The sequence below is a fragment of the Crocuta crocuta genome, unplaced genomic scaffold, assembly GCF_008692635.1.
Source record: "Crocuta crocuta isolate KB4526 unplaced genomic scaffold, BGI_CrCroc_1.0 scaffold147, whole genome shotgun sequence".
NCBI lineage: Eukaryota > Metazoa > Chordata > Mammalia > Carnivora > Hyaenidae > Crocuta > Crocuta crocuta.
Window position 1 is genome coordinate 4,611,351 of NW_027532594.1, and position 20,502 is coordinate 4,631,852.

General features: G+C 39.7%; 1 protein-coding gene across 2 annotated transcripts in view; it reads left to right on the plus strand.

The window, feature by feature from the left end:
- The window catches only part of AFG1L (AFG1 like ATPase), a 190,560-nt gene extending 172,523 nt beyond the window's left edge, over window positions 1-18,037 (plus strand). The window contains exons 11-13 of one of the 2 annotated variants that reach the window (XM_077780052.1): window positions 13,874-14,014; window positions 16,914-17,027; window positions 17,872-18,037. In XM_077780052.1, the coding sequence (XP_077636178.1) occupies window positions 13,874-14,014; window positions 16,914-17,027; window positions 17,872-18,000 (384 nt within the window). In that variant the 3' untranslated portion in view covers window positions 18,001-18,037. Of the gene's footprint in view, window positions 1-3,073; window positions 3,210-13,873; window positions 14,015-16,913; window positions 17,028-17,871 lie in introns of those variants that run through there. The other variant, XM_077780053.1, reaches the window with a different exon arrangement.
- Window positions 18,038-20,502: the final 2,465 nt, after the last annotated feature.

The window sequence follows — 20,502 nt, forward strand, 5'->3', positions numbered from 1 at the left end:
AATATGAACCCTGCTTCGGGTGAGCCCCCTTCTCTCTCTCTCTCTCTCTTTGCACCTCACTCACTTGCATCCCCCCAAAATAAAATAAAATAAAATAAAATAAGTTACTTGCTATTCCAAATCCTCTTCTTCCTTTATAGTGTCTTAAATGTCACTTTTCATGTCTCCTTGCTTTGATTTCCAAAGGAAGGAGTTTACATTGATGAACCTTTCTTTTCAAATGCACGTTTTAGACCAGTAGCAATAGTATAGAACCTCATTTAGGGGTAGGCTTTCAAATTTCTTCTGAGTAGATCTCAAAGCCAGGCAAATTTAAAAGTCTTTCCTCCATCAGAGATGTAGCAAATACTGCCCTCTACTGAGGGGATGCTCAGGATGGCTTGAGTATGTTAATGATCAAGTGCTAGTCTTCAATTATTGATTTCAGTGAACTTGGTAGAATCGTGTTGTTACAAATTACTTCATCGTTACTGTATATATTCTTATTAAAATCATTGTATTCAAAAATAGAAAACAGAAGGAATGTAACATATTTCAGCCTTGGCCACGTACACTTATTACCTCTGTCGTCTGCACAATCAGATGTAATGTCTGAGGCATTAATAATAACGTTTAAATTTCCATTTGGTTTAAAGTAGCTAATAAAATTTTTTTTACCAATGGGAAATTAGAAGGGGGTTGTTACAGTATTGTTTTAATAAATGAGTTTGTAAAATAATTTTAGTAATAGTTGGGCTATTTTTCTTCTCCTGCCAGTATTTTTTCCAGTGTCTGCTGGATTTCTAATATCTACATTAGTCATTTCAAAGAACTAGCTGTTTGTGCAGCTGAAATAAGTGTTCCTTCATTCTTTAGGATTTAATGGGTTAATTATATATGGTTAATTATCAGTAAAGGACCATATTAAATACCTTCTACCCAAAAACTCCTTTTAAAACCTAACCAATGAAATTGTTATACACACACCTACACTTGTATACAGAATGTTTTTGAAAAGTGTCGTGCTGTGTTCCTAGACATAGAGAATATGGGTTCTCTTATTAGGCTAAGTGCTTAATATAATGCATTGTTCAGCTCACTTGTATAGTTCCCATTTTTCTAGAACTTTGTTTGTTTAGGATTGGCTTGAAGCTAAACAGATTTTAGAAGCCATAAGAAGTAAAACCTAGTAATCCAAAGTGTTACCATGGCTTCTTATAAAATCTAAAGCTCAAGGACGCCTGGATGGCTCAGTTTGGTGGAACACGTGGCTCTTGATCTCAGGGTTGTGAGTTTGAACCCCACATTGGTTTAAAAAAATACACCTAAAAAAATCTAAAGCTTAAATCTCTTGGTACCTTACCTCAGAAATTATAAACACCATGAGAACTAGTAGGACCAGGGTGAAAAAAATCTCATGGTGAAGCTAGATTCTAGGATGAAATTAGCCAAGGTCTATGGAGGAGGCTGTGAAGGCTCATTCCATCAGCCTTAAAAACCAAAGAAGCGGCCCTGTTCTTTGTAGACTCAAGGCTGCTTTCCGACTATACCTTATGCTATAGTTAAGTTGAAAACTTAAGCTGAACAAAATACTTGAGCAAGACTTTCTAATTCCAGAAATATTTAGCGTCTTTCTGAGCAAAGGGATCTGAGCTACACTAATTAATTCCTTTGGCATGGTTGAACCCAGTTTACCCACTTCCAAAAGGAGCGACTTGAATTCCCTCAAGTCTTAGATGTTTGTTAAACAGTTGAATACTCCATCTGAATCAGATGCGAGCTCATCGTTTAACAAATTATAGTCTGGTTTGCTTAATCACGGGTGGTTAGTATAATCCATTCCAATAATTCCTACCATCTCATGGAGATTCTTCTGTCATCTTTATGTATTTTCTTGGAGCTGTATTGATGCTTATATTCAATGGTGCTTGTTAATAATGATGATGCTAATTTCCTACTTTTTCATATTCTTCTAAAGTTGTGTTTTTCACTTATCTCCATGTTTTTCATTGTGGTGTTTTGTGCTACAGTCTATAAATCAAGTATTTTTGTGGCAGTTGTTGAGGTTTATATTTCCTAAATGAACTGGAAGTATTCTTGGGAACAAACCCAGCACAGTGCTTTTCATCTAGTAGGCACTCAACAGATCTGATTTCATGTGGTTTGTGTTTTAAGAAAGTTGTCAGTTCTAGAATCTATAGATTTAGATATCTCTAGAATTTGGAGATTTATTACATACAGAAAGCTAGTCAAGTCAGGGGGAGGAAAGAGTGCAATCACCTCTGGTTGCCACATTGATTTTTTTGTTGAGCCATTGTTACTATACACTCTATTAAAAATGACACACACAATCCCAAAAGAGTACTGCATTAGCCCATTATTATATAGAGGGGGTAGAGAGTTTACTAAAGATCTGGTAGATTTGGGTAGAACTAGCCTTCCTGCCCTTCAGACTCTAGAAGTCCAGCAGTAAAACTGTTCCTCAGCACACCAGAGAACACTTTCTGAAGGAGAGTGTGTAAGAGATGGTAGTATTTTCTGGAAAAGTGAGCTGTTTCCCAGTTGGATGTTAGGGACTTCATATAAATGAGACTTCTCATATTAAGGTGCCATATTACAAATCTTAGGAAATTATGTGCTCTACAAATACACACATTTCAGTGCTTTGTTTTTCTAATTATTATCTTTATTGATTTGGTGCACATAGTTGTTTTAACAAATTCGTGTGATATTTTTAGTTTGTTTTGAAAAGCATGCATTCATCCTAATTAATTAAAGTGTTTTTCCCCATTAAAAAGCACTTTTCTTTAAGATATGATGTATTGTCATTTCTGTACACACAAAGCAAGATGCCATGCATACTTGTGTAATGAGGGGCTATCAGGGTAACACTACAAGGAATTTATAAAGAGGAGTCTATACAGATAAAGAGTAACCCTTAGGACAATATAATCTAGACAGCGCTTGAAATAATAATCGTCCTACTTGAGCTGAAATAATGGTGGCAGAACAAGCATTAGCCAGGCAGAGAAAAAAGAAACTCAAGCTGACAGCTCATTCGTGTGTGCTCAAGTGGATCAACCGCTCATTGCAGGGCAGAAGGCAGCCTGGTGGTAACGCTCGTGCATTTCACACTGGCGTGGCTTTGAGAAAATCCCCACTCCTGGCACCAGGGTCAAACCGAAGCAGACAGCTGTGCCATTTCTCATACAGGAGAAAGAAGACCGCAGGCAAGCTCTTTATTCCTAAAAGTTTTTTTAGAAAAACTGTGCTACGTATAATCCAGCTGTATACTCCCAGCAATTAAGAAAAACAAATGCACTTTGCAAACCCATTATGGATTTAAAGTTCTTTAGGTTTTCATCAGGTTTCCACAGAAACAAAGAGTTTGAAACAATAGTTGAGAATGCACAAACCATCGAATAAGTGGATTTTAATTGTCTCTGTTTAGAAAATTATTCAGATAGCCAGCCACATCAAAGACTATTAAACTTTTTAATTGCTCAGGTAGAAAGATGGAGAGTGCCATCATTATCTATCATAAGAAGAATCTGCATTAGATAATGCTACTTGAATTTTGAGCTAGAATAACATACTCAAGGATGCTACTAACTGAAGTGGCATTTAGTACTCGAAAATAATCATATGCTTTAATTATTCATAGGACACAATGCATGAATTTACAATATTAATTATGGTTTCAAAAGGTGTCTTATGCTATGGTTTACTTACATAAGAGGATCAACTAATGCAAACAAAAGTATAAATACTTACAACTGCTATAGAGATCACGTGCATGCAATTTGGTGGTATGTTAGGTCAAAAGAGTGAATGTATCTTCGTGTTTTGCCAAGTTCTTGTAAGATTTAGTACAAAACTTGTATGTGTTAAACATTCACTAGTTCCCATTGGTTCTGAAGAATACTTGGTGATAATGTGTTTCCTTGTTCGCTGGTCTTGTCTTGTGCAAGATCCTGCTCCCTAGCCTGTTAGGTGCTACAGTCAGTAAGATAGTACTGACCCTGCTCGGACTGCCGGTCTTGTACAGTGGAGTAAATGAGGTAGCAAGTGCAGCTTTGATAGATTCATAACTCCTCAAGCTCTTTTGTGTGTGCATTTGTGGTGACTATTTTACACATTCACTCTTCATGATTATTAGGGAAGATGCAAGGGATTAAATAGCTGAAAAACAAAAACAAAGAGTAAAGATCTTCAACATTGTATTGCTACATCATTCTGTTTTTACTCTTTTGTCATAATGTATTTTGTTTCCCTTTGGGAAAATACAGAAAAATATAAAAAATAAAGAAGATCATAAAATATTATGAAATATGGAACTCTAAGTCTATCACTATCTATAACAATTGTTAGCATTTTTACATATTTATTTAGCTTTTTCCTACATACATATTTTTAGCAAAATAGGCCCCTTAGTATAATTATAATTTTGAATTATGTTTTTTTACTTAACTTCTCCTCATAAGCATGTTTCCTTATCATAAAATATGTTCATGAACATTGTTATTTGTTGGCAATATGTTCCGTTATATCAACATACCATAATTTATTGAGCCTTTCCTCTGTTGTTTTATTTTAAAGTTACTTTTAGTTCACATAGTTATAAATAATCCTATATATAGCCTTTGGTTGAATTTCTGATCACTTCCTGTAGATTGATTTCTAGAAACAGAATGACTATGTCAAGTTTATGACTGCTTTTAGGGCTCATAATACAATCCAACAAAATTTTTTTGGAGCATCTAAACTAATTCACTCTCTTAGCAGCAATGGATATCTCATTACCTACTTGCCAACACTGAGTAGTATAATTTATTTTTCTTTGCAGAATTGCTATATGAAAAATGATATATCATTCTTATTTTGTCTTTCTTTGGTTACTAGGAAGCTTGACTAGATTTTTCATTTGTTTATTAGCCTCTTCGACTTTGTTTGCTTTTTGGTCCAGGAATTATGTATTCATATCCTTTGTCCGTTTTCCTGTTGGAATGCTCTTACAATTTTAGGTTTTTTTTGTTTTTTTTTAATAGTTTATTGTCAAATTAGTTTCCACATAACACTCAGTGCTCATCCCCACAAGTGTCCTCCTCCATGCCCATCCCCCCCTCCCCCCACATCCATCAGTCCTCAGTTTTTGTCAGCATTCAAGAGTCTCTCATGGTTTGCTTCTCTCCCTTTCCCCCACCATTTCCGCCCTTCTTCTCCCCCTTGTTCCTCCGTCAAGTTCCTCCTAATCCTCCTATACGTGCAAACATGTGATATTTGTCCTTCTCTGCCTGACTTATTTCGCTCAGCATAACACTCTCCAGAATAGCTAAAACATGGAATGAGCCTAAGTGTCCATCAACAGATGAATGGATCAAGAAGATGTGGTTTATCTATACCATGGAATACTACATGGCAATGAGAAACAATGAAATCTGGCCATGTGTAGCAACATGGATGGACAATTTTAGTTTTATTGCAGTGAGTCCTTATCTCTCCCAATTGCCTTTTTCATGCCAGCTTGTTTTCTCTCTGTGATTTTGTGTTTTTATTTGATTGGTCCATGTCTTCTGGTATTCTATTGGGATGCCACATAATTCTAGCTTTTATCTTCTAGTTCTGGTATACAGTTAATCACCAACTTTTATTTTTAGACAGAAGTTCTATGCTACACCATAAAAATTCCAGAATTGATTAAGAAAAATAAATGAATGTAAAACAAATGACAGTATGTGTCTTTACATATTCTCATCAGTTATGTAAGACCAATCTTGCTACAAAAGCTAGACATATTTTTCTACATGTACTAGACTTGCTAAGGACTTTTAGAATATGTGCTTTTCCTAGTAAGCCTCTCTGTAGCAAGTATAGTGTTTCAGTTAGCTATTACTACAAACAAATCACCCCCAAAATTCAGTGGTTTAATTAAAAACAAGCATTTATTATTGCTTTCTAATCTACAGGATTAGCTGGGAAGTTCTTTGGATGTAGTTTGGATTCACTTATGCATCTGCAGTCAGCTTTGCTGATCTTGGTTGGGTTCCCTCATCTACTGTGGGCAGGTGGGGACAGCACGCTGGAGGCTGGCCTAGGCTGCTTTCTCAGCTCTGACAGTTGGCTTTTCTTATGTTCTCTCTCTCATTAGCAGGCCAGTCCAGCTGTTGCAACAGAGTTAGGAGAAGTGTGCAAAGCCTCTTGAGACCTAAGCTCAGAACTGGAAAATTGTGACTTTCACCTCATTCCATTCATTGGTCATGGTAAATACAAGTCTGGCCCATATTCAAAATTTGGGCAGACAGATGCCAAAGCATGGAAGAGATGGAAAGTCACAATCCAAAGAGTGTAGACAAGGAGGCAAGAACAGTTGGAACCATTATCACAATTAGACTACCCCACACAGGCATTCTTCATTTCTCTAAAAATATTTTAAATGGGTTTAAAATCATAATTTTTAAAGAATTTTTAAGTTACACTTGAATGGCCCAAGCACATTCAAATACTGAATACTGGAGGGGTGTGTTGGGGGGGAGTAGTCTTGTGGCAACATACCATTTGGGGGATGCACAGGGCTAGATGAGACAATTTGTCAGCATCTATGTGTGTTTCGATGAAAGGGTTTACTAAATTTCTATTATATAATCAGAAGAAAAATAAACTTACAGAGATATTTTAAATGCATCAAATACAAAACTTTAAAATCTTTTTAAGTTTGTAATGAGAAAAGTTGCCTCCATTAACGTAACTTTTTAAAAATCAGCTTTGATTTGAAATGGCTAAGTGCAGCTCCTGATTTAAAATTTTTATTGATAATCTGAAGAAAACTTAAAGAGAAATTTTTGATAGTTACTGTCTTGTGTTAAGAAGAATTCTTATTCACCTAAGAAATGTGAGAAAGTCCTCCACTTCCAATAATGGTGGACTCGGTCATAATTTGCGGCAGTCTCATCGTTAGGATGATGAAGAAAGATGGATGAAATAAGAATTAGGATAGGCTAGCTGCTGAAACAAACAACTCCAAGTCTTGGAGGCTGAACAAACGAATATGTATTTCTTGCTCATATCACCATCCAGTGTACGTTGGCCAGGACGCTGCTCCATATGGTCCTTCATGGAACCAGGCTTTGTCCCTCTTGCACTTCCACCCTTCCTTTGAGTCCTCAGAGCCCTCTGTTCAGTGTGCAAAAGAGTAAAGGCAGTGAGGATTTGTGGGCCAGATCTAGAAGCCATGCAGATCACTTTTTCTTAACATTTCCACTGGCCTGAACATAATCACATGGCCACACCTAAATGCAAGAGAGTCTGAGGAATATACTCTAGCTGTGTGCCCAGGAAGATGAGGTAAACATGGATAGTGGTGAGTGCTAGCAGTCTTCTTTAAACAAAATGAGCTGAGTTAAACTGAGCTTCCTTTTGGCAGCCACACTGGCTCAGTGGAAGAAAAGTCAGAGTTTAGGACAGCCCAGTATGGGGACCTAGTAAACTACCCCCACTTTGGATGGAACCTTGAAGGACTGCATGCTAGGAATAAGTGTGAACCTGAAGTCAACCAGCTCTCTCATGGACTTGGGTCAAATTCAGTGAGCTGAGTGACTCAGAATACTTCAAGCCTCAAACTTGGCTTTTATTCCTATGAGTGTCTTTTTTTTCAAAGACAAAGTCTAATATACAAAGATAAGCAAACATATGAGGAGCCAACACACTGTGGATGTGAATAGGCAAAAAGAACAAATGATAAAATTAGGAACTCCAGATATTGGAATTTTGAGTCCCTATTTTAAACAACTAAACTTATATATTCAAAGAGATCTTTTTTAATAAGCTTGGAAATTTAAGTGTACGGATTTAGAGACTATAAAAAGATAACATCAGCTTTGGAAAGAACCAGTAGAAATTCTAGACCTATAACCAAAGCAACTCAGTGGGTGAATTTAAGAGCAAATAAACCATGGCTAAGGAGAAATATAGTGGACTAGAATATGGGTCAGAGGAAGCTATCCACAATGAATCATGAAGAACTGAAAAAAAGAAAGTACAAAATAAAGGATAAAAGCAATGGAGAATACAAAGTTTAACGTAGGTTCCCTTAGAGCACCAGAAGGAGAAGAAAGAGAATGGATGACATTATGGAGAAAAGGAATATAGCACACTCATCATCAAGCTTGCATGGAGAAAATTTGCTCAAATTAAAACGATATAAATGGAAGTATATCAGTCTGGGCTGTGACATGGACTTTGACATCACTAGGCCTTTGATCAGGGAACTCTGGTACTTGGCTGCAAGAGCTTAACGTGTACTACTGGGAGATGCTGCCATTTACCTCATCCCCTCTCTCTGGTTTTCCTAGCGTGAAGACCATAACTATACAACTGAAGTCAGATTTCACCCCAAATATGAAATCCCTTATCCTTTTGTCAGACTGTAAAGGAGAAAATATATATTTAGTTTTACATTTTATTATCTTTTTAAATGTCCCTGAAAAAAATCTACTTCTGTATAAGAAGAAAACCTTGGGGGGGGGGGGNATAGGGTATAAGGTTCCCATTATGAAAAATGACCCCCCCCAAAGAAGTATTATTATATTTGCTGTTTAAAAGTAATACAAATTCATGGGGCAGGAGTGGGAGGAGATCAAAAAAGTATAACAAAATTCATCTTTGATTCCACCACCCAAAGATAACCACTATTAACATTTTGATCTATATCTTTCTAGACTTTTCCTACGTACATACTAGGATATACAACAAACAAAGGCTTGCCTTGGGAATGGGGAGTTTGGGCCAAGTAAGAAAGAATAGGATTTTATTTTATTTTTTTGTAGTTGGTTCAATTATTTTGGAGACAAATGGGTGTAAAAGAAGCAAAAGCCTGCTCCTCCGGCTTCACACATTCGTTTACTAATTCATTCAGCAGGTATTAAGCCCTTCCTGTGTGCCATGGTGCCATGTGCTCTTCATTCTGTGGGCCTGGGGCCTTCCCCCACCTGCAGTGCTAATGGTATGGTAAACAAANGGGTCTGAGACAGATGCTGTTTTTGTCATCTGTAGATATGACTTCATGGAGAGCTAACATGCGTGGCTGGCAGAGACCGCAGCTTTTACCTCCTGAGTGCAAAGGCAGAAGCAGACTGGAGCCTGGAACTATTCACTTGTTTAGGCAATCCTGGCCTCATGAGCTCAAAGGTTATATAATAGTTACTAGAAGAGTAGCTACTATTCATTAAGTATCTGTTGTATGCCACATAGGTACTGTGCAGAAACCGCTTCACTTGCTTTTCACATGACCTTTTTAAATTAATTAAAAATTATATTAATAAATGAATAAATTAAAATATATACTTTTCACATGACCTTTTTAAATGAATAACTAACATTTATGGAGCATTTACTATGTGACAGACACTGTTAGAAGATTTTACATGCAGTCAGTACAGCAAAGCCTCAGGACAAACCTATGAGGCATGTCCTGCTATGATCCCCAGTTTACAGATGAGGAAATGGAGGTTCAGAGAGACTTGCTCAAGGTCGCATGACAGGAAGCAACCAACGATTCCAAATCATAAAGCATGTTTTTGCCCACAACTTTAACTTATTTTATTAATGAAAAATCACATTTCTGAGCAGTAAGAAAACCCCCTCTCACACCAAAAATAATCCTGAAGGTTTATCACTTCTTGGATACTTCAACATTCCAATCCAGTATAAGAAAAACCACTCTGTAAATAACTACTAAAGATTTCACATTTTAGATTAATATTAATCTAATATTGGAGCTGATTTCCTAGGTAAATGATGTTCTCCTTCAATTAATACATTTCATTCTCATGTTTTAGTTATTTATTATTTTTAATGTTAATTAATTTATTTCTGAGAGAGAAATAGAGAGAGAGACAGAGAATCCCAAGCAGGCCCTGCACTATCAGCACAGAGCTCAATGCAGGGCTTGAACTTAGGAACTGTGAGGTCATGACCTGAACCGAAATCAAGAGTCGGGTGCTTAACTGACTGAGTCACCCGGGCGCCTTTCTTCTTATGTTTGTTTGTTTTAGTGTTTATTTTTTTATTTTTGAGAAAGAGAGACAAAAGTGTGGGCGTGGTAGGGGCAGAGAGAGAGGGAGACACAGAATCTGAAGCAGGTTCCAGGATCTGAGCTGTCAGCACAGAGCCTGATGTGGTGCTCGAACTCACAAACTGAACTCGTGAACTAGAAGTCGGAGGCTTAACTGAACTGAGCCACCCAGGCACCTCTCTTCTTATGTTTTTAAAGAAAAAAATAATATTGTTATCTTTCTGTGGCTTAAGTTGGGATTTCTTTGACAACAAATAACCTTTTTGCTAGTTTTAATGTTTTTTGTTGTGGGGCAGGTGGTAAAATAATATGTAATGTAGTTTGCCTTTTTTTCCTTTTTGGCCGTTTAACCATTTTAAAGAGCTTGTTCAGTGGCATTAAGTCCGTTCACGCTGTTGTGCAGCCCCCAGCACGGTCCATCTCTAGAACTCTTTCATGTTCCCAGACTGAAACTCGGTATCTGTGAAACAGTAACTCCCCATTGCCCCCCATCACCATTGTTTTTAGAGGAGATAGACACCTGTATAAAGCTTAATTTTCGTTTCATGAATGAGCACATAATTTTTTAGGGATCTGATATTTGCTAATATAACGGCAAATGCAGAACCTCCTGACAAAGGTATATAATTTGTAAAAATAGCTGAGTGGGCAGAATTCTGATTTTCAGTTGCCCTAGGCACTCCAGTGCACTTCTGATGATGATTTTCCTTGGGCATGTAGTTATACTGATAGAAATCACATCATCTGTGCATAAAGAACGAGTTTAATTACACATAACTACATACCTAAGATGAGGTTTTACATTTTTTTACATATACTTTCTGATTTACAAAAGATGAGACACTAAATTCTCACTGATATTAAAAAGTAGTGTTTGTCACCCTCAGAGCTTGAGTGTCTTACCGTATGAGTTATGCGCTTTATCTTGCCTTACCCCTCCCCTTTTAGGGAATTGTTTTCCTTAAGGGGATTCCGCAGTCTCAGTTGGTCCCTGCTGTGACTCTGTGGACTGGCAACTGCACAAAGACTGATTCAGGGGTTTGGATGTAGTCGGTGGTGGAGTAGAGCTAACTGGTCCTATTCAGAATGACACTTTACATCCTCTACTCATCTGTATTGAGCCTAATCATTTGAGCTCAAAATAATAAAGATAAAAAGCAGCCAAAGTGATTTGAATTCCCCAGGCACTGTGGTAAATGCTTTTGCCTGTATTATTTTCTGCAATCTTCACAGTCCTGTGAGATAGGAATCAAACTCCCATTTTATAAATGGAAAAACTGAAGGAAAAGAGGGCGCGTGGATGGCTCAGTCAGTTAAGCATCTGACTCTTGATCTCAGCTCAGGTCATGATCTCGCAGTTTGTGAGATCAAGCCCCGCACTGGGCTCTGCGCTAATAGCGTGAAGCCTGCTTGAGATTCTCTCTCCCCCTCTCTCTCTGCCCCTCCCCATTTGCTCACTCTTACTCTCTCTCTCTCAAAATAAACATTAAAAAAAAAAAAACACTAAAGGAAGAGAAAGATTATGTAACTTGGCACAGGTGCACAGTTAATAAGTAACAGACTGAGTGTTCACTCCTGGTTCCTAACAACAGGCTTGACAGCAGGCTTCCTGAAAGACAGCCAAGGTTAAACAAACAAACCAACAAACCCCACACTCTAGTCCCTCTCTGGCTGAGTGAGTGGGGGAATCTCAGCCAAGGCCAGGCACTGGGTCTGGAGGTAAAGCCTGACCAGCCAGGGAGGGAAATGGGAAAGGCAAGGGTCCCCTCTTCCAATCCCATTTTGGTACCTGGTTGGTGAGAGGAGATGGGGAGAAGGGACGTCTCTAAGCAGATTTCCAGAGGAGTCAGGTCATTTTTAGTGCCTTGTCTCCAGTCCTGTGCCCCTTTGCTCACGGTTTCATAATTGCTGCATTCTTTTTTTTTTTTAAGTTTATTCATTTATTTTTGGGAGAGTGAGAGAAAGCACGAGTGAGGGAGGGGTAGAGAGGGAGAGAAGGTGGGGAGAGAGAGAGAGAGAGAGAGAATCCCAGGCAGGCTTTGCACTGTCAGAGTGGAGTCTGACTCGGGGCTCAATCTCATGAACTGTGATATCATGACCTGAGCCAAAGTCAGACGCTCAACCAACTGAGCCACCCAGGCACCCCAGTTGCTGCATCCTCCTAGATGCTGCTCTCCTTTGAGGGAACCACTTCCCCAGAGCACCACTCTCTGATTTACTGTCACCTCCCCACACTTCCATGAGAGGGCTACTTTCCTGAGTGTGACTGGGTTCAGCTGGTTGCTGGGAGAGTGTAGGTTTAAATGGGATGGGCTCTGCAGTGGAAAGGACTGTCTCCCCTCCTCACAAATCCCTAATTCTGCCAGGAACATAGTCATACCTACACTCCTGGAAGAAGTTTTGATGCAAATGACTCCCTAATGGACAGGGTGGAGTGTTGATGCATTCTGCCCCAAACTGAGGAGGCTCCGCCGCCTGGGTCCCAGGGATGGGTCCTGGTGATCCAGGAGCTTTCAGAGGCCCCTCAGAGTAGCTCCTGGTCCTGTCCTGTCTGGTCACTCAGGCCCTGGTCCTGTCCACACCCCAGCCGGGCCAGAAACACTCACACACATGCAGCTTAACATGAAGAGAGGTAACACTTCCTGGGAATGTTCCTACCCCAAAAGATGTGTTTGCAGATAGTTTCCAAGATTCTCATGAGCTAAATTCATGTTTCAGGAGCAAGTGCCTTACATTATAGGTGGAGCCTTTGTGGATAATTTTGTGAGCCTTGAGCGTTGTGCCCTCCTCACACCAAGAGGGAGCATGCTGCACCAACTTATGCTCAAGGTCTCAGTCTGCTTCTGGTCAGGAAACCCTCTAGTATCTCCTATAGAAGCTGGAAGCGCTTACTGCCTTGCACTTGAACACTTGTACTTGAAATTAAATGGAAATTTTTTTCTTATGATTATTTTATTATATTTTTTAATGTTTATTTTTGAGAGAGAAACAGAGTGTGAGCAGGGAAGGAACAGAGAGAGAGAGAGACATTCGGCTCAGCCAAAACAGGCTCCAGGCTATGAGCTGTCAGCACAGTCTGATGTGGGGCTCAAACTCATGAGCTGTGAGATCGTGACCTAAGCTGAAGGTGGATGCTTCACTGACCGAGCCACTCAGGCAACCCATTTTCTGATGATTTCATACTGAAACATAGTCTTATTTCAAAATGGTGACATAAAGGGGCGCCTGGGTGGCTCAGTCGGTTAAGCGTCCGACTTCGGCTCAGGTCATGATCTCACAGTTCGTGGGTTCGAGCCCCGCGTCGGGCTCTGTGCTGACAGCCAGCTCATTCTGTATCTCCCCCTCTCTCTCTGACCCTCCCCTGCTGACGCTGTGTGTGTCTCTCTCTCTGAAAAAAAAAAAATTCCAAAATGGTGACATAAGAGGTGGCGTGCCACTGTAAGCCAGCCCCATTTAGCAGTAGTGACAGTTTGTGGTTGAGCCATAAGAAGGACTCGTTGGGACATGTACAGTTATGTCACAGAAATATTAAAAAATTGAAGGCTAGGTTTAGGACAGGCACCTCCAAGCTACCAACTGAGGCAGCTCAAGAGATTCTCACTCCCCACCACACTCTTGTCCTCTCTCTTGCCCCTTTCCTCCATCACTATTACAGTTTTGGTAGATACCATTCTTAGCCTTCTGTGAAAACCACTTCATTTGGTCAGGTCACCCTGAACCACCCTCTAGATCAGACCATGACCAGAAAAGGAGGTGTTTTCAAATTAAGCTGGGGCAACCAGAATTGGCTTTAGTTTTCTAGTCTTTGTTTCATTTTAATTACAGCCACTTGGAGCCAGTGACTATCTGGAACTAGCGAAGAATTTTGATACGGTATTTTTACGAAACATTCCACAATTTACGCTGGCAAAGAGGACGCAAGCTCGAAGATTCATAACTCTCATTGATAACTTCTATGATTTCAAGGTAAGGATGTAGTTCATTTTCTCAAGACAACATTTTGGACTGTGGAGCCAGCTTGCTTGGGTTGGTATCCTGGTTTACTCTCTGTGCCTCAGTGTCCTCCTCTGCAAATTGGGGATAATAAGATTTACCTCAGAGGATTGTTCTTGAGGGCAAAATAAGCTCATCCATGAAAAGCATTTGAAACGATGCTTGGCACAAACCCGATGCTATATAAATAGTGTTAGTAGTAGCATTGTAATACTTCCATCATAAGATACTGCGATGTTAATGATTCCATCCTTCACCAAGACATATCATGTGCTCTCTCTGTGATGATGTATAACAGATTGCCTTATCTCGATCGAGTGCTCAGTGAACTCATTTGTTGCACGAATACATGATTGGACTGAAAAAAAATGAATGAACAAGTGAATGAGTGATTACGGGACCTTCCTCCGTAATCGGAGTTCTCTCTCCCTAGGACCCACAAACCCCAGTGACTGGCATTGCATCATCTTGTTTGTTTTAACCATGGGTTTCCACGTACATGCGTTGTAGAGCCCTTGTCCATTCATTGGAGGCAGTACAACCCACTGATTAAAGATTAGGCCTTGGGGCCAGGCTGTCCATCCTGAGGACCATCTTCATCTCTCGAGCTCCAGTTGCCTTCTAGAAAAGGGGGGTTAATGATGGTTGTTTTGAGGATTAAATGAGCATGTAAAGCAACTCGAATATTGTGTGGCATATAGTAACCTTTCAAGGAAGGTGAGCCACTATCGATAGTATGTATCTGTAAGTAAACATCTGTATATATCTGTAAATAAAGTGTAAGTACAGCTTCAAAATGGAGTTAAGTTTTATTTTGCTGTTAAATATACTTTTTCTCCTTATTCCTTGTATGGAAATAAATAGCACAGTGATCCTAAAATTGAAGGGATTTGAGGAGAGGAGGAAAGTACCATAATCCCCTGGGAGGGAGAGGTGAGATTTTAATGTTTCATTAATTCATTCATTCAGCAACCTTTCTCCTGCCAGGCACAGTGCTGAGTGCTAGAAATTCAATGACAGGCGAAGCCAGGTCCAGTGCCTGCCTTCATAGAGCTTGTAGTCTAGTGGCAGAGAAACACTAATCAGATATCCACAGAACTCAATGTAAAATCAACTGAGGGCTGATCTCTTGGAAGGAGGGAGAGGTGTATGTTGCTCTGAGGGTCTGGGGGAGAGAAGACTGATCTTTGGAGGTGGGGGCTGCGGGGTGGACATAAGGAAGTCCTGCTGTGGACCACCTACATCAGATTCCTCTGGGCTACCTAAGACCCACGTTCCAGAGCCCACCCCGCCCCCAGCCCAGCAAATGAGCCCTAATCCCAGGGCTGGGGGTTCACAAGCTCCTCAACGCTCCTTATAAATGCTGAGAAGCAATGGCTGATCTCCGGTGCAGGTTGAAAAGGGGTCACCAGGGGGCATGTTTGCAGCTTGCAGCCTAGGCCCTATGGTGGGCCTGAGCACAAAGGGCAACCAGCCTGTGTCAGGCACGGTGCTGAGAGGACTCTGCCACAGTGAGTGACTTCAGGATGTGCCACACACTCCCACGGGGCCGGCATACACGTGCTCAGGTACTCGGGAGAGGCGGGATCAAGTCCAATGTCTTGTCTCCTAGATCACTTATCCAGACACTCTGTTCTGAAAGAATCATGTGGGGTCCGGCATGAAGGGAGTGAGCCTGGACGTCTCCCTCTGCCTTTAGAGGGTAATGTTTCAAGAAGAAGGTGGTAGAGGGGCATTAGTAGGTGGTTCTTAGAGTAGGAGGGTTGATAAACTCTTACTTGCTCATGTTTCAGCTGGGAATACCTCAAGGAAAACATATGGCCCCACCCCTCCCCAGTCCTACCTCACCCCCACTGCTTCGCTTCTTAGTTAATGGGAAGGAAGGTTTCTGTGGCAATATGATGGTATACCAGAGCCACTCTCCTAACATTTGCTTTAACTATATATCACACGTGTAGAGTTGATATTCTTTTTTTAGGGAATTGTTGAAATTCTCTCATTTCAGAAGTTGGGAGCATTAAACAGACATTATTCTAGAATGTGTTCATGACAATTTGTGAAATCAGGGTATTCTTGTCTCAATAATGGAAGAAATGTCATTTATGATTAAAAAGAATTTCTAAGAGGAGGTAGAAGACCATCTGGAAATGGAAAAACTAGTCCCAAATGTCAATACATTATTTTAAAGTATTGGAATAGTTGTTTAAATAATGATTTTTTAAAGGATAGCTGTGAATCCTGAAAACAAATTCAGGACTTGTTAACCATCAAGAAGAGTGTATATTATCTTTAAACTGGTGGACATAGAGTTTAGAAAGACATAAAAGCTGTTTCCAATACATAATCACGTATGCACACTCAAACACTTGCATAATCAACAAATATTAATGTCAAGCTTAGTCTTTTTGAAGGATGTCTTGGTGTAGGATGCTGATATAAATGTAGGTTCTAGAAACTCAGGGTGTAATTAGAGTAGCAATGCATTGAACTTAGCAGTCACATCTGCAAGAGGCAACTTTGATGCACACAGAGACGGGCTCCAGCCAGACAGGTGCAAATGTCAACCTCGAGGTGTGATGGAAAGACCACTGGGCTTCGAATTGGGAGACCTGAGCTGGCATCACGAAAGCCTTTGCTCCCTACTTTACAGGATATTGCAGGCTATATGGAACTATTTGGAAAAGTACTATGCAGTTTTAAGATGTCACTTTAAAGAAAGACCAACTATTAGGAAGAATACGGACATTTTAAAAGCAAACATCTAAACTCCCTGTAATGACAAACAGAATTTTACTTCGTGAGAGATTTGCTCTTACTTTCAACTCGCAAAATGTAAGGAGCCATACCATTTCCTCATCCTTCTCTCTTTCAGGTGCGCATAATTTGTTCTGCATCGACTCCTATATCAAGCTTATTTTTGCATCAACATCATGACAGTGAGTTGGAGCATAGCAGAATACTGATGGATGATTTGGGGCTGAGCCAGGTAGGCGATATTAACATAATCTCTTTTGATTATAAAACAGCCTAATTGTTTTGGGTTTTATACGTGGCTACATTTTGAAGAAGGAAGGCGATATGTATTTAACTATGGATTTGCTGCTTTCTTCTAAAGCCATTGTAGCAGACTTTTTCTCAATATTACTAAAGTAGAGAATAGAATCTTAGGGTGGTAGGAATCTTCGTGATCATTTTTTGCGTATCATGAAAACAAAGACCAGAGAAGTGGGCCAGTGGTCTCACTGCTGACGGATGGCAGGCAGGCCAGAGCCGGACATCAGGGCACCTGTGTCTGGTGCCGGACTCATTCTGCTACACCATGCTGCCTTTTGTAGATATTCTTTGTGTCTACTGGACTTGTAGGGAGCAAGATACAGTATCCAAGCATGCGGGCTGGCTATTCCAGGACCGCGGAGTGCCTGGCAAGACCCCTGGCTTTCTGACATGTCCTTTCTTTAGAATTTGCAGAAAACTTCCATCATGCAAAAACTTTCTTCATGCAAAAATGTTCCTATTTGGATTTGGGGGTATTGTTTCAGCTTTAATTATTCTTCTTATGTTTTCCCTATCATTTTCTTCCTGATAATCTGTTCTGTCTATTGACTATTGGTTTAAATTAGTGGATTCTCTAGTCTAAGAGATTGTAGATGGAAAAAAAAGCATATGGAACATTTTATAATCTGAACCTAAAAAGGTAAACCTAAAAAGTTGTTTTAAACCTGTACTTAGTTCTGTAAATTTTTATTTGTGGTAGTTTTAACTGGTGCTGGGTTATTTTTATTTTGTTTTGTTTTGTTTTGTTTTGTGTTGTTTTGTGTTTTGATAACCAGGACTCAGCAGAAGGACTCTCCATGTTTACTGGAGAAGAGGAAATCTTTGCGTTTCAGCGCACGATTTCCCGCCTCACAGAAATGCAAACTGAGCAGTACTGGAATGAAGGGGACAGAAGCAAGAAGTAACCGTGGCTTTTTCATGAATAAAACTCTCGACAAATGATTACAGCAGGGAGAACTCTTCATTATGGAACTTGAAGGAATCGTTTTCTCATCACTAATTATGCACTTTGTCCTCTGGACCATTTTTATCTAAAATTGCTCTCAAAGATGTAGTGGATTTGAAAGTTAAAGCCATTTTTATAGGTTTACTTTTTGCCTATTTATTTGGCTTTATTTCTGCACCACAAAATTAAAATCATCACTCCTGAAGATTAATGTAGGACCAGACCTTTTGGCTTCTTCGTATTAAGCCACTTGAATGGACCTTGAACACACACACACACACACACACACACACACACACACACACGGTTAAATGCGGTGTCATTCTGGAAATCTCCGAGCTTTGGCTGCATTTTAGCCGCTATATACGAATGCATCTTTTATGAGAGGGGAGAAAAAAAAAACCCTATATTTCAATTCAAAGACAAGAAACTTTCTGATCTTATTATAAACTAAAGAGAATAACATTTTAGAATATGGGCTTATACATGTGATTTGGGGGGGCCAAGAATGACACAATCTCCTAGGCCTTCCGGTTTCCTCACAACCGAGGATATGTTTTTTACCCTTTATCAAGCTTGGCAGTCAGGACCACATCTTCAGTAAACACGAAGTTGCCTGAAAAAAATTGAGAATGATTATACTATAGGAGCAAGGGTGTCAAATGCTAACCCGCAGGCAGATTCCCCAAGTCTGACTGCCAATAGGGGGACAGACGCTGGGAATAGGGGCCAGCGAGAAAGTGTCAGGAGGGGACAGAGCCCTGAGCAGACTCCAGCTCATCTGATGCCAGCAGGAGCCCAGTGGACTTGCCCACCACTCACACGTGTTTGCTCTGGCTGTCAAATGCCATGCCCCACCCTCGCCTCTGCTTCTGTGGTGAGAGGGACTTAACCATAAATAGGAAGGAACACTTGAAGAACCTACTTACATAAAATCTGACTTCAATGTCCTTCATTGTCCTGGACTGAGGTCTTTCCTTCATTCATTCAAGTACAACGTGACTTTGCTAACTATTCTCACAGAAGGGATCTTAGTTGAGGCTGTTAGTAGACTCTAAATCCCTCTTCAAGAAAAAAAAAAAAAAGAAAAAGTAAAACTGTGAAATCTATAACATATTGTGAAAATCAAATACTTGGGGGGGAGTAGGCACAGTTCAAATGATTACGGTTGTCAACACAAGTAAGCCCTTTTGAATCTATTGACTTTATAAGTTAGTCTATCCACATGAGTCTATATTGGACATTAATAACTTAGTCAAGCAGATAAATGGATAGGGTACCCAAGTGTATAGAAAAGTTTGAATCAAGCCTTCTGAAAATTAAACGTGGGTTTCAAAACATTAAATTTTTTTTTTAATTGCAGCATAGTTGTCACACAGTGTTACATTAGTTTCAATTGGACAGGATTCCACAGGTCTGTACATTATGCTGTGCTCACCACAAGTGTAGTTACCATACGTTACCATATAATGACTTAACAGTACCATTGACTGTATTCCCTATGCTGGACCTTTTATCCCTGTGACTTATTCATTCCATAACCGGAAGCCTATCTCTCCCATTTCCTTTCACCCATTCTGCCCATCCCCCCAACCTCCTCTTCTCTGGAAACCATCAGTTTGTTCTCTGTACTTATGGGTTTGTTTCTGCTGTTTGTTTGGTTTTTTAGATTCCACATGTGAGTGAAATCATATGATATTTGTCCTTATCTGTCTGACTTTTTCACTAGCATAATACCCTCTAGGTCTACCCGTGTTGTTGCAAATGGAAAGATCTCATATGTCTGTAGGGCTAAGTATAAAATATCTTCATTGAAGTGAAACAAAAAGAGTACAAAAACAGGTCGGATAGGTTAAGAGGGACAAAGGTGGGACATGACCTCACTGTGTGGCAGGTTTATTGCTAGATATTTATATTATCTCAGATAAAAAATTTAGCTTAGAGAGTTATATAATCATCCCTGTTTATAGATAAGGAACCAAGGCTTGGAAAGGTGAAATAGCTGGACCTAACATTCACAACGACAAAACTCACGTACTATGCTTTATACCACGCCACTTCTATAAAAAAGAGATTATTTTTAATACTGATTTTAAAAAATTCAGTGAAGATGAATTTACAACAGAACCATTGCTTTGAACTCTCTAAGTATAAAATGTGTAACTTGTTTCTATCAATCTTAGCTTTTTGCTTTTCACATTTCTTTGGCAATTATACTGTACCTTAATAAAAAGACCATACAAATGGATGGAGACAGACAGATGGCCAGCCTGACTGATAGAGAAACTGTCTCGGAGGGTGTGGGTATGTGAAATAGTTCAGTTGAGGTCAGATATTTGGAATTAGAATTTCGTTTTTCCATGGAAACAATGGATGTGATGTTAGGGCCCTGACTCACTGCACAGAAGCCCACGGAATTCTCAGTGTAACTGCCCCATAATTTTGGTTCTAAAGAACTTAA